Source organism: Brachycentrus maculatus, unplaced genomic scaffold (genome assembly GCF_059751285.1).
Source record: "Brachycentrus maculatus isolate JH-2025_06_01 unplaced genomic scaffold, ASM5975128v1 h1tg001882l, whole genome shotgun sequence".
NCBI lineage: Eukaryota > Metazoa > Arthropoda > Insecta > Trichoptera > Brachycentridae > Brachycentrus > Brachycentrus maculatus.
Genome location: NW_028282453.1, coordinates 25853 through 37659, shown reverse-complemented (window position 1 = coordinate 37659; position 11807 = coordinate 25853). Strand labels below are relative to the sequence as shown.

Below are 11807 nucleotides of genomic sequence, written 5' to 3'. Positions count from 1 at the left end.
TATTGATCGCTGGGCCCTGGCGAATTTGCAGTCGCTGAGTTACCAAGCCTCTTTATAAATTTGCAGGGATAGCTACTTGTTAGAGTGACTGTAGATGTCTGCCAGCATGCATAGAATCCTGGGGTTCTTGCCCTTGGAATTTGGGTCAATATCGCTATATTACATTTTCTCGATTGCAGAGTTCTTGGCGAGGACACTGAATATCTTCTACTTGGCCTTATCTCTGTAGTTCCTGGAGACAAGCCCGTCAATGCACTCCTCGACCATCCCGACTTTCTCGTAGAGTTCGATCGCAGTCAGCACCATCCCCAGGCTCATGTACCGGTCAGCCAAGTGCGCGATAAACTCCAAGTGCGGTACATAGGCAGTTGAATATACCACCTATTTGTCGCTTTCATTGCACTTTTGGTGATATTACTTATTGTTGAATTCGTCCTTCAGGGTCTCATACTGCTCGAGTGCTCTCTATGCATTTTTGATGCGATCGAATTAGTTGTCGGAACGCAATAGGAGGATGGTGAACAGGATTGGGTAGCTGGTAGACTTTATTTCCTTGCAGAGCTTGAGGATCTCTTGGATGGCTGTCGAGATGTATTGGAAAAGGATTTAGTCCTTGGGAGTGCTCGAGTACTTGTAGGAGAGCTCACAGATCGCGATTAAGAGTTTCAGTTCGGTCATAACCGGCTACTCTTCGGGTTACTAGCTGGTTTCGGACTCGATTAAAGTCGGTGTCTATAACAGGATGCTCTCCTCGTCGAACTTCGATTACTTGATCACGGTCATGGAGTTCTCTTCGCTCATGATTGCCTCGCTCTTTAGTTTTTCAGCTTTGATGAGTTAGAATGCTTCAGGAACATCGACGAGATTTTAGATTTAGTCGACTGCTTCCTGGTCTCGATGGTCGTAAAATTCGGGGAGCTCCTCGTGGGAGTTGGATGTATTCGCCTTATTGTGATGCTTTTTGATGTTCATGATGAGCTGGGGGGTGTCGAATGACTGGTACTTAGTGCGCCGGCCGAGCTTGCCCGAGTACTAGACGCTCATGTCGACCAACTTCTTGCAGTACTCGAGAATGTACTCGGACTACTTGTACTTATAGTAGAAAAGGAGGGCATGCATGTACTCGAGCAGGACCATGATATACTCCACGATTTTCACAGTAGTGTGACCAGTCAGAGTCTTTGTGCATTGCGGCTTGATGAGCTTGATGTACTGGTCGTAGTTGCTGAAGACGAGCACATTTAACGTCTTGGCCGGATATTTTAGGATCTTGTTGTGGAGGAATGCCAGCCTTGCGCGTAGCAAGTACAACCGACTATTAATGGACTGCTGTTGCAGAGTCTATTGCTTTGCCTATATTATCGTCTGAATCGCAATCGATAGAGTGATCAACAGAGTCGGCAACGGCGTTGCTTTATTCCAGCTCTCTCCATCCACTTATAATAGCTTCATGACACTCTTATTAATCCTCTTGCGCGTGATATGGCCGCCCAACTTCATCAATCTTTCTCTATTGTACCACAGTAGCTAATTTATCTTTGATGCATCGACCACTTCTTCTAATTTATTGGCCCGGACATACTATTCGACACGGGAGCACCTCTACGTAAGCATTTTGGCATATTAATCGGAAATTGTATTTTCGCTGATGAGGTTGAGGTTCAAGTGCTCAATGTGGGGCCGCGATTCGATGCTTATACAGTTGCCTGATGGGCCGCAAATTAGTTAACGGTTGAGGTCATCGATGAGGGGCTCTAGAATCTGCGAAATTATTAGTTTCTGGTTGCAGACAATTTGGGGATGTCTAAGCAATCGCGAGAGATGACTGAATTGGTTGGGCGAGGCATACTCGCTGGCATAGAGGATTGCACTGGTGAGCAAATGCTCCAAAGGGTGCTATGCTTCCCGAGAGGGGTGGGGATCCATTGTTGATTGTCTATCAAAGAATTATAAACCATTAATAAGCTAACATCCACATAAATCGAGACATATATAAAATGGGCAGTCATATTGCGTCAAGTCTCATTCTCGAAATCATCAGAGTAGCTGGATAATGATTCATCTATTTATTGGTTGGCCCTAGATACAGTATTTATTGCGAAGCCCTTCGTCGGCGACTCCAATATTTCCTATCGGATGTATTAGTTTAGTTATTATGATGGCTATTTCTGGCTATGCGAAGTGTTGAGATGTTTAGACATTTGGGGAGGACTATCGTCATATTGGGAGCCATGTGACATTTCGGAGAGCTCAGCCTATCGCTTTGCTCTTATTGGCTCCTTTTCATTTTGCTTAATTATTTGCCGACTGTTACTATTTAATTAATTCTTAGCGTTTGTGGCCGAGTTCTTACTATGATTGCTGTTCACATTAATGCTGTTATCTTTGACTTTAATTTGTTGATTTTCATTCAGCTGGGGCACCGATAGGGCTCTCATTTCTGTGTAATGCCGAATTTCACCACTGTTGGCATTTTTACTGCTGTTTAGATGATTGCTATCTAGATTATTCATGTTTGTTGTATTTCTTTTGGTTGGCATATTTGCCTTGCGCTTCGTTACGCTATACATGCGCTTTTTCTACAACATTTTATCGATTTCGCTACTTTTTCTTTGTTCGAAGTATTCCTTCTAATTATAATCCACAGGCTTTTTTTCGAGTTACTCAGTTTTGAGGACCATTCCTCTCAATGGCTTCCTTCCCTTCGATGTATGTGCATAGATTACTATTTCCTATTATGATTTGTACTGCTCAGAATGAGGAGATGTATGTTATCTATTTTGTTCCTGTGACTATCTGATTTGGAGGTTTGATTTAAACTTATTTCTATCCGAGCGATGGTGATTATTGTTTTGTCCATAGTTTTCTCTTTTGCTGCCCTAAGTTATCATCTTTTGAGATATATATTTCTTTTTGATGTGAAATTTGTTCCCAATTCGGGAAGTTTACTTTTCTGTCTATTTGTCCGTTCCGTTATTGGCATTGGCGTTCAGCTCAGTCAGCATGAACCCATCCTGGGGCTCTTATTTCGACTGTGAATATGAGAATTCCTCTTATTCTAATGGCCTCGTCTGCTGCTGATTTTGCCAAATGCGAGGCATCCGCGTTTAGCACTAATCTGTCATGGATTATAACTCAGCTTTTTTCTCTAAATAGAGATCCTTGCCCAACTGGATTTTGGAAGTGATTTAGTTGATTCTGCTGGTGAGCTCGGATTAGATCTGCCCAATTCGTTAGTAGTTTTTTAATAACTAGTAGTACTGCCTTTTATTAATTTCATCGTTCCTCTAATTTCTCCTGAGGGATAGCTCCAATTTCCTTCGACTAGCATCATACATGGTGCGAAGGTGTTCCTGCTGGGCTTAACTGAAATTTTACTGCACGAGTTATTTGATGTCCTCGTTCTTATTCTGAAACTCACCCTCAATTTTGTATGCATTTTCGGCGATGTTGGCATTCTGCAATGTGAGTTTATCTAACTTATTCTGGTAGCTCTATTTCTTTTTGGATAATGCGATATACTCTTGTTGCAAATCGAAGTACACTTTATTGGTGTCGATTTTGTTAGATGCACTTGCTGACAGCTTCTTTTAGTTCAGGACAATTTTGTGTTTGCGTTCGATGAGCAAGAGTTTCAATTGACGGATTTACTCTTTAGTCTCAGAGATTCTGTTCGAGGATTTTATGTTGATGGCGCAGGACTCATACTTATGGAGTCTTGATTGGAGGGCTCGATATTCAGCACGAATGTTTGTGAGAAGAACTTCATTGTTTTACCGGTGTTTTTGTTCGCTAAGAGTGGACAACTCGTTACTAAGTAGCCTTGATTTTTTGGGTTTGTGCTCATTGCTTCTTTGGTGTTCCTTCATGTAAGTATCTTTCTTTTTGATTTCGTCATTTAATTAGTCATTGAGCATTATGAGATGTTACTATAGTATATGCCTTTCCTCGATTATCTCGGCGTTTGTTAAACTGTCATAATCAACAGATTGATGAATTTAGAGAAATATGTCAGCTAAGGAATTAAATGTATGGTTACTGATTGTTTCATAGTGCTGCTGATGGCTGTTCGTATGTCTGTGTTTATGAGGATTGTTATGAGGGTGGCTGGGGTTGAGGTTATGTTATTTAATAATGTTGGTGTTGATTACTCCTTTGGGAATGTCACTCGATAATGTTTATTTCAGATTACGGGCAATATGGAGGTGTGACTATTCTTCACAATCCGAATCACTTCTGCTATTCGACTATTAACTGATAACCTTCGAAATTTATGTATATCTTACTATGCAACTTAAAGTATCGAATACCTTCATTGTCGGGGTTTTTGTGTTTGAATGCTGTTACGATTGGAGACTATGGAAAAGCATTATTTGTTCTGCTTTGGTGAGCATGAACAGAAAGAGGAACGATGCTTTTTCTATTCATATCGATATTATATGTGTATATATGTGTGTACAGTTGAGCCACAGATAGCACATAGGCAATGACTAATTAGAGATAGATGAGTTAACAAAAACGATAATCAATCAGTCAGTCGATTTCAGATAGATTCTTCATGCCTTTATTCTCCAGAGATTTCATATACTAATCAGAAAGTGGCCCAGCAGGAACTTGTTTTGTTCTACTCTGGCTCATTTTCAGCTTGCTATATCTATTAGATTTCAATTGCACGTCCATTAAAGGACTGCTATTGAGTTATAAGGGAATTTAATTCGATTGCACCTTCGATTTGTTTTGTGAGTTTGGACTTTGGCCACTTTCTAGCTTTTTAATTCTGAGGTTTGGTCGGATTGGCAGTTTGCGTTCGGTTTACAGTGACAATGTTTGCAGGTTTTTATCGTTGAGCAGCTTGTTTTTGAGACTGATGTTCCTCACTTTGGATTCTTCGATTTTGGGGGATGCGAGGATATCGTTGTGATCTACTGTTTTGTTTCGCGAGCTGCTTTCCATCTGTTGTGAATTTTCGAGTGTGCTATAATTCTGTTTATTTCTCTTGATGTTGAGCTGAGGCTTGATGTAATATTTATCAGCCTTGCTGTTTTTGATGGTTTCGAGCTCATCAGTATTTTTGATATCTTCCTGCATTTTGAGCCGGCTGTCTTTGATCAAGGTCTCAGCAAACTTATAGGGTAGGCTCATCATCATCTTCTCTCCGATTTTATGCTTATCAATGAGGCCATCAGCCTTTTGGGCAAGCTCCGAAGATATCTAAGTGGCTTCGCTCATCCTTTTTTCTAGCTTATCGATTTATCTTTTGAGTTTATCTATCTATTTGAACAGCCCATCCTCTGCAGTCTGTACTGAGAATTGAGTGACATCCACACTTTTTTTAGCTTTTTAGAATTTAACTTTGAGTTCGTCTTGGACAGCTTTGTTCGAAATGTAGGCTTTGTTGGCTTTGACCAACATATTGTTTTAGCTGGCATGTGCCGCATATTTGTTGTATTTGCTGTTTATTTATTGGTCCTTCGCGGAGAGTTGCTCCAATTGTTGATCGAGGTCATTTATAATTAGTTCATTTTCATGCGATTTCTTGAAGTAATATAGAATCTGATGCTTCAGTACTTTTACGATTCTTACTTATTCCTCCATTTCCATCGCGTCATCCTTTAGACGCATTTAGATTAGTTTGGCATCGAGTCGGTCGACTGCTACAGTTTGCAAATGCTTTTCCTTCTTTTTGCCATGAATTTATTTGAGGATTTCATTAGTCTTTTCTTCGAGTTCAATCAAAAAATCCCGCTACTCCAGCTATTTATCTCTAAGCACGAGTGTCATAGTTTATTTGTTTTGAGATTAGAGAATCTTCATGTTCACCTAAATCTGCGCAGACAGCAACTATAGGTATTTCTGTGGCTAATTTGAACCTTGCGTAACAAGAAACTTCGGCTCAAAGACAGCCAGTTCATACTTGTCGAGTTTGCTGTTCACCTGAGTGTTCAATTCAAGTAGCAATTTCCTCATCGACTTTATTTATTCAGCCAGCTCTTAGTTTTTGACAGTGAGTTCATCGTAGGAGTTTTTAAAATCGTGATTCACCTTGAATGCTATATAGTATAAATGGTACAGAAAGTGCCTCTTTGCGATTTATATTGCCGATACTATGACAATTCTTATCCTTCGTGGTCATCTTCTTCGAATAACACACTATCACTTTCATTTAATACCTTTTTCTCGGCTGAACGCTATTTCGACAATGCTGCGTTTTCCTTCGCAGTGTTTTTTTGAGGAGAGGGATTATAGAGATTACTCGAAACCATGTTCCATTCTTCTAACTATGAACGGTTTCTGCGTCGGTAATTGTTCAGGTCTTATTCATAATTTTCGTACTCACTTTTATTCTTGCTGTCGATGTGCATGAGTCGAGGCGATTTCGAGACTGCTCCTTTGAGATTTGACATCTGTGATTTATAATTTATTATACATAAACATTATGCTTTAGAGGTTTCATTTATTAAGGAGCTTATCCAAGAATATAGGAGTCATTGTTCTCTCTACTTTTGGTGTGTGCTCATTTATGAGCAGTTTGTTTCACCTTTTTGTTTGGATGTTAAATAAAAGTAAAAATGAATAACAGATTTCAATATTATCAGCAGGGAAATACCTTTATAGTCCCTTCACCTTTGCGATTGCACAGCAAACATACAATGGTTTCCCCATTTCCACCTTGATTCTTGTAGCATTCTTCACAGATAGCCATGTGTCTACACGTGCAACTTATTATATTTCCAAGTGTCGAATTACATTGCTCGCATTGTCTGTTTTTTATGTAAACTCGATTGATTTATTGGTCTTCTTAGTGTTTTCGCCTTCGGTTGATAAGGATCTCTTTTATTTTTGGTATAATATATACCCGAAACAGCGTGTAGCTCGTTGCGATCAGCAGGAGGCCAAATATAAGTGTTTAAAATCTGATAGAGTCCAGCACTTCGTGAATATGCGAAAGTAAGTAAGACTTCGAAGGAGCAATGAAAAGCGGTTTTGTAATACATAGCACGGGAGACTGTTCAATCGCGCCCTTTGGAGAAGTGATAATTCCTTATTGCTGGATTTGCCCGAGGATTATAACCTCGCTATTTTCAGGTATGAAATTTTCGGTGAAAATGGTCGAGAGGGTGCGAGTCGTCCGGACGAGTAGGGATACCAAGAAACTGAAATCAAAGAGCCTCTCTTGGTAGAAATTGACTTTTCTTCTGAAATTGTAGCTGAGCATCTTCGTGCTCAAAGTCTCATAAATGCAGATGAAGGAGCCATCGGGGTCGAAGAGTTTGAGAAGCCCGGGATGTTGTGTCCTTACTTTTTTATTGATCGAACTTGTTCGGGTTGCTAATTCGAATGTTTTATCCATTATCAGCTCCGAATAGACAATATAGTTTTTGGGTTCGAGGATGCTGATCATTGGCTCGGGAGAACTGACCTTCCCTGAGCAAAGAACGATATCTCCGATTTTAAAGATCCCATTTTTTACTCTTTATTTAAGATTGTGGATGTTTAAAACATCAAACCCTTGGATAAGAGATACGAGCTTTTAGTTGAGTTGTTTTTGCCTTCTGAGTTTCAATATCTTGAAAATTTGCAATGAAATTGCCATCAATATCAAATACACACTTTTTCGCATGCGAAACTCTCTTCTTATTATTGTATAATACAATTATCTTGTCGACTGCAATGCATAATTTTTTAAAAAGTGACATATAAATATATTGTGACAAGCTTTATAAATATATATATAATACATGATTGATGCGAGATGCACGAGATTTCAGCAAACTGCCAAAGATAGGGAGGTTCGTTAAAGAAATGGCAAATAATATGCTAATAAATAACAGGTTGTAAGATTATGATATACCTTCGCCTTTTCAGACTTCATTCAATTTCCTTCCGGCAAAGTGGGCAATTATTCTTCAGTTTTATCCATTTGGCCAGGCATTTTTTGTGGAAGCTGTGTTAGCAGTTGAGTTAGGGTATTTTTGAATCTATAATTCATTTAGTTTTACTTTTCCGAATATTTTCGAAACAAATCGAGCATTCTTCAGTCCCGAAAGATTTTGTGTATTTCAATTTTTCGATTATTTTCAATGGTTCGATCTAGAGCCGTTGAGAAATTATATACTTTTGGGGTGGATAAGTGCAGGTAGATTTAGAGCTGGGCAAGCAAATCTTGAGCACCTATAAAATCTAGTGAGGCATCGTGGTTTATCCTAGAGAAGGTAAACGACGCGTCATCTAGTTCAAAATCGAGGTCGTTTTGATAGAAGATCTAATTTTCCCCCATCTGCATATCCCCAGAATTGTACCTAGAAGATGAGATCGATGTTCGACTCTTATCCCTACTACTGATTCATACTGAGCTGTAATTAATTGTAAGCAAAATATTATAAACTTATGAAAATATCATTTAAGCAGGAGATCAGCAACAGATGAAAATGCAGATATCAAGGAAACTGTTCTTTACTTTCCATCATGTATGAAGTTTAAATATTAATTCTATAAATTATGGTGGCCCTATTTTTGTTTAACTGCCAGCGAAGTTTCTTCAGTTTTGAGCCCTTAGAAATTTAGTAGGATGCAGAAAGGCTTGGGATAGCGAAAGATGGAACGATTCGTGAAGTATAGCAGTTATTCGATTTATTTTATAATCAACTTCTTTGAGAATAGCTGGAATAATTCCAATCTCATGAACAACCGTATCACAGGGTTAAATAAATAGTTTGAACAATTATTAATGAAAGGCGTTATTTATTCGCTTAAATTGGGATCAGAGCTTGGCGCCGGCGAAAGTGTCAGGGGTGAATTTCTGAGCAGCTCCCATGTTTCCTTTTATTTTCATTTTGCCTTGCATGAATGCAGTTTGGGGATTCAGTGTTCGAGCGACTATGATGTTGTATGCATCGTCATCGATCATGGAGAATGTGGCATCAGCCTTTCCTTCCTTTCCCTTTTTTACTGATCCTTTTCCATTCTTAAGGTCGACAGTCCACACAACTGCGGGTTTTCCCTTTGCTGGGGAGATCTCGAAGTGGTAAACAAAGCCCACCTTTTTGCAAATTTCCTCCCCTTGGGATTAGAGAAGGGCTGGGAGCTTATCGAAGAGAGCTTCTACTTTTAAGGCCATTACGTCACAGTTTGAAGGATATTTAATATAAATTGTATCAATAGGGATTACTATTCATGGCAAAAGCATATTTCTAAATAATTTAATCTATTGAAATGCCTGAAAACACAGTATCAAGCAATTATATCCATGACAAGGCTCAATAGATCCTTCTTCTTTCTCATTTATAGCAAATCCTATTCATTAACAATTATCTTGATGGCATTTTATTGAAATGACTCGATTACTTTTTTCTTTGAATTCTACTCATGAAATTTAACATCCTTCTTTCAAAATAACGATAGTTTCATGATGGAGTTTATCAAACAGTAATTAAAATATAATATGTGCAATATAATTGGTATACGAACATCATAGTTTCGGAATTTATTTTTAATTGGCCTCAACACCTCTAACTTTGTATCTTGATTGTATTGATTAATCTTATCAATCCGTGCTTGCTTGAGGGTTTGGAAGAAAGTAAAATATACTGGCGACACATTGATAAAATTATATTTGGTTAATGCCTTTCTGATTTGTATTTTTCGAATTCTCACTGTTTCAAAGTTTGGCTATGCTGTTTCGGGAGGCGGATCAATGAAAGGCTAGAACCAGCTAAAACTACTTTGCCATTTACATTTTATCGAATTTTTTTGAGTCTTTATAATATTATTTCGAAAATTCTTGCAGGAGGTATGTGGAATAAACGGTCAATCCCAACACTCGATATTGCCAAATCTTTTCAGGAATAGAGAATTCCCAAGTAATCCAAGACCAAAGTAACTGTCAAAGGAATTTTAAATAGTGTCAACAAAATCAAACAGTAAAACGAACGATGGATAAGCGATAAAAGAGCCTTTGTTAACAATTCTGAAACATTTATAAAAGAAATAAGTGGAATCCACTCGCCAATCGTCACAAATCCCTCAATTTCCCAACATAATTTTATGAGATCAGGATACGAATTTCAAAACGGCACTCTATGTTAATTTTCACGATTTTCTCAACTTTAGCCTCCGAATAAAATTTCTCCATAGACCTTAATTTCAAAGATCCTAAGAAAGAAAAAAAAAAAGGGCTACGAGCAAAAGCCGAAAAGACAGTTAATGGATGAAAAATAAGAATTAAGTGCAATTTCAGAAATGCTAATCAATCATCTTCACTCAATAAGTATGAATTCATTGAACGAAAACTCTATTATGAAGGCAAACTCGTCTTTTAATGTAAATTCCTCAATTCAAACAGCTGAAGCCTCAAAAAATCCCTCTCGAAATCGCTTTAAAAATATATCCCTAAATTAACGAACAAATTTATTGTAAAAACAAAAGGAAAACAAAGAGGATCCTTATCGAAGCAGTATTGGATAAAATTTATCTTTCTTGAATATTAGTAGTCAACAACGAAACAAAGAAGCGGATTTTAAAGAGACAGTTTCAACGAACTATTCCTTCAAAGATATCACTTTGAAAAATTACCGAACATTCTAATTAAATGTAAAAGACTTGCAGTTTATCAAGGATATTGGAAGAGGGAAATTCGGGGAAGTGAAGCTGGCTATCCATAGGCCCACTGGCTTAATCTTTTCGATAAAAATTATCCGAAAGTCGATCATAAAGACGGAAAATCTCGAGCAGCAACTCCATCAGTAAATCAAAATCCAGAGTTTTCTCCATCATTGCAACATTGTTAAGCTTTACGGCGTGATTCATGATAAGGAGCATATCTATTTAGTGCTCGAAGCTTGTATCGAGGGAAATCTATACCAGCACATGCTATCCAAGGGAAAATTAGATGAATACGAGTGCAGTCGAATGATGAAGGCAATTTCCTGGGCTCTCCTTGAATTGCATTAGCACGCGATCATGCACCGTGATTTAAAGCCTTAAAACATTGTTTTATGCTTCGGTGTGCCCAAAGTTTGTGATTTCGGTTGGTCAACTTGGCTCAAGGATGAAGCGAGAGAGATTTTTTGTGGCACACCTCTTTATGTATCCCCTGAACTTCTAAGTGGCGAAGTTTATGGCAAAAAGGTTGATATATGGGCGCTCGGGATAATTGGCTACGAGCTAATGACAAGTCGTACCCCTTTCTCAATTAAATCATAAAAAGATCTTTTCCAGATAATTCAACTCGACATCACATACCCCTCATCGATGAGTTCAGTTGCCATTGATTTCTTGGAATCTTTGCTGAAAAAAGATCCTAGTGCTCGAGCTAGTATCTCACAATTAATTAATCATGATTTTCTAAACCAGAAAAATGTAACTACTGACTGACACTTTCAGCATGGAAGCGACCACTGTTCATTATGTATTTATTTATTTGTATCCATTTTGAATCATTATTATTAACTTTTCCTCAAATATATCACAACAATTTGTCTGAAGCATGAACAAAATGTTAGGATTAACTTCTACGAGGAGGTTCTCTCTATTTGTGAAAGTCCCGAAAAAATATAAACCAGAACAGCCAACTTCTTGGTTCCAGAAGATATTCTCACAATCGGAGAAGTATTCAGATGTCAATAAATAGCTCTCCCACATATGCTCTCCTCAATGAGCTCTTCGATTACCTGCACAACACTGACTTATTTCGAAAATAGTTCCCGTTTCTCCATAACACATAAAGGATTTGGTAAAGCAATATGATCATGCATGTGTGCATCCTGAAAAATAGAATTGTATTTTCTTCCTCTGATTTAGGCTGCAGA

The 11807-nt window shown here is 38.2% G+C and overlaps 1 protein-coding gene across 1 annotated transcript; it reads left to right on the top strand.

Annotated features, from left to right (window-relative positions):
* Positions 1-7106: 7106 nt before the first annotated feature.
* On the top strand, positions 7107-11202 carry LOC148298553 (uncharacterized). The gene is made up of 3 exons (XM_088276793.1): positions 7107-7118; positions 10789-10917; positions 11047-11202. The coding sequence occupies exons 1-3, from the start codon at positions 7107-7109 to the stop codon at positions 11200-11202; spliced, it is 297 nt and encodes a 98-aa protein (XP_088132919.1).
* The last annotated feature ends 605 nt before the right edge of the window (positions 11203-11807 follow it).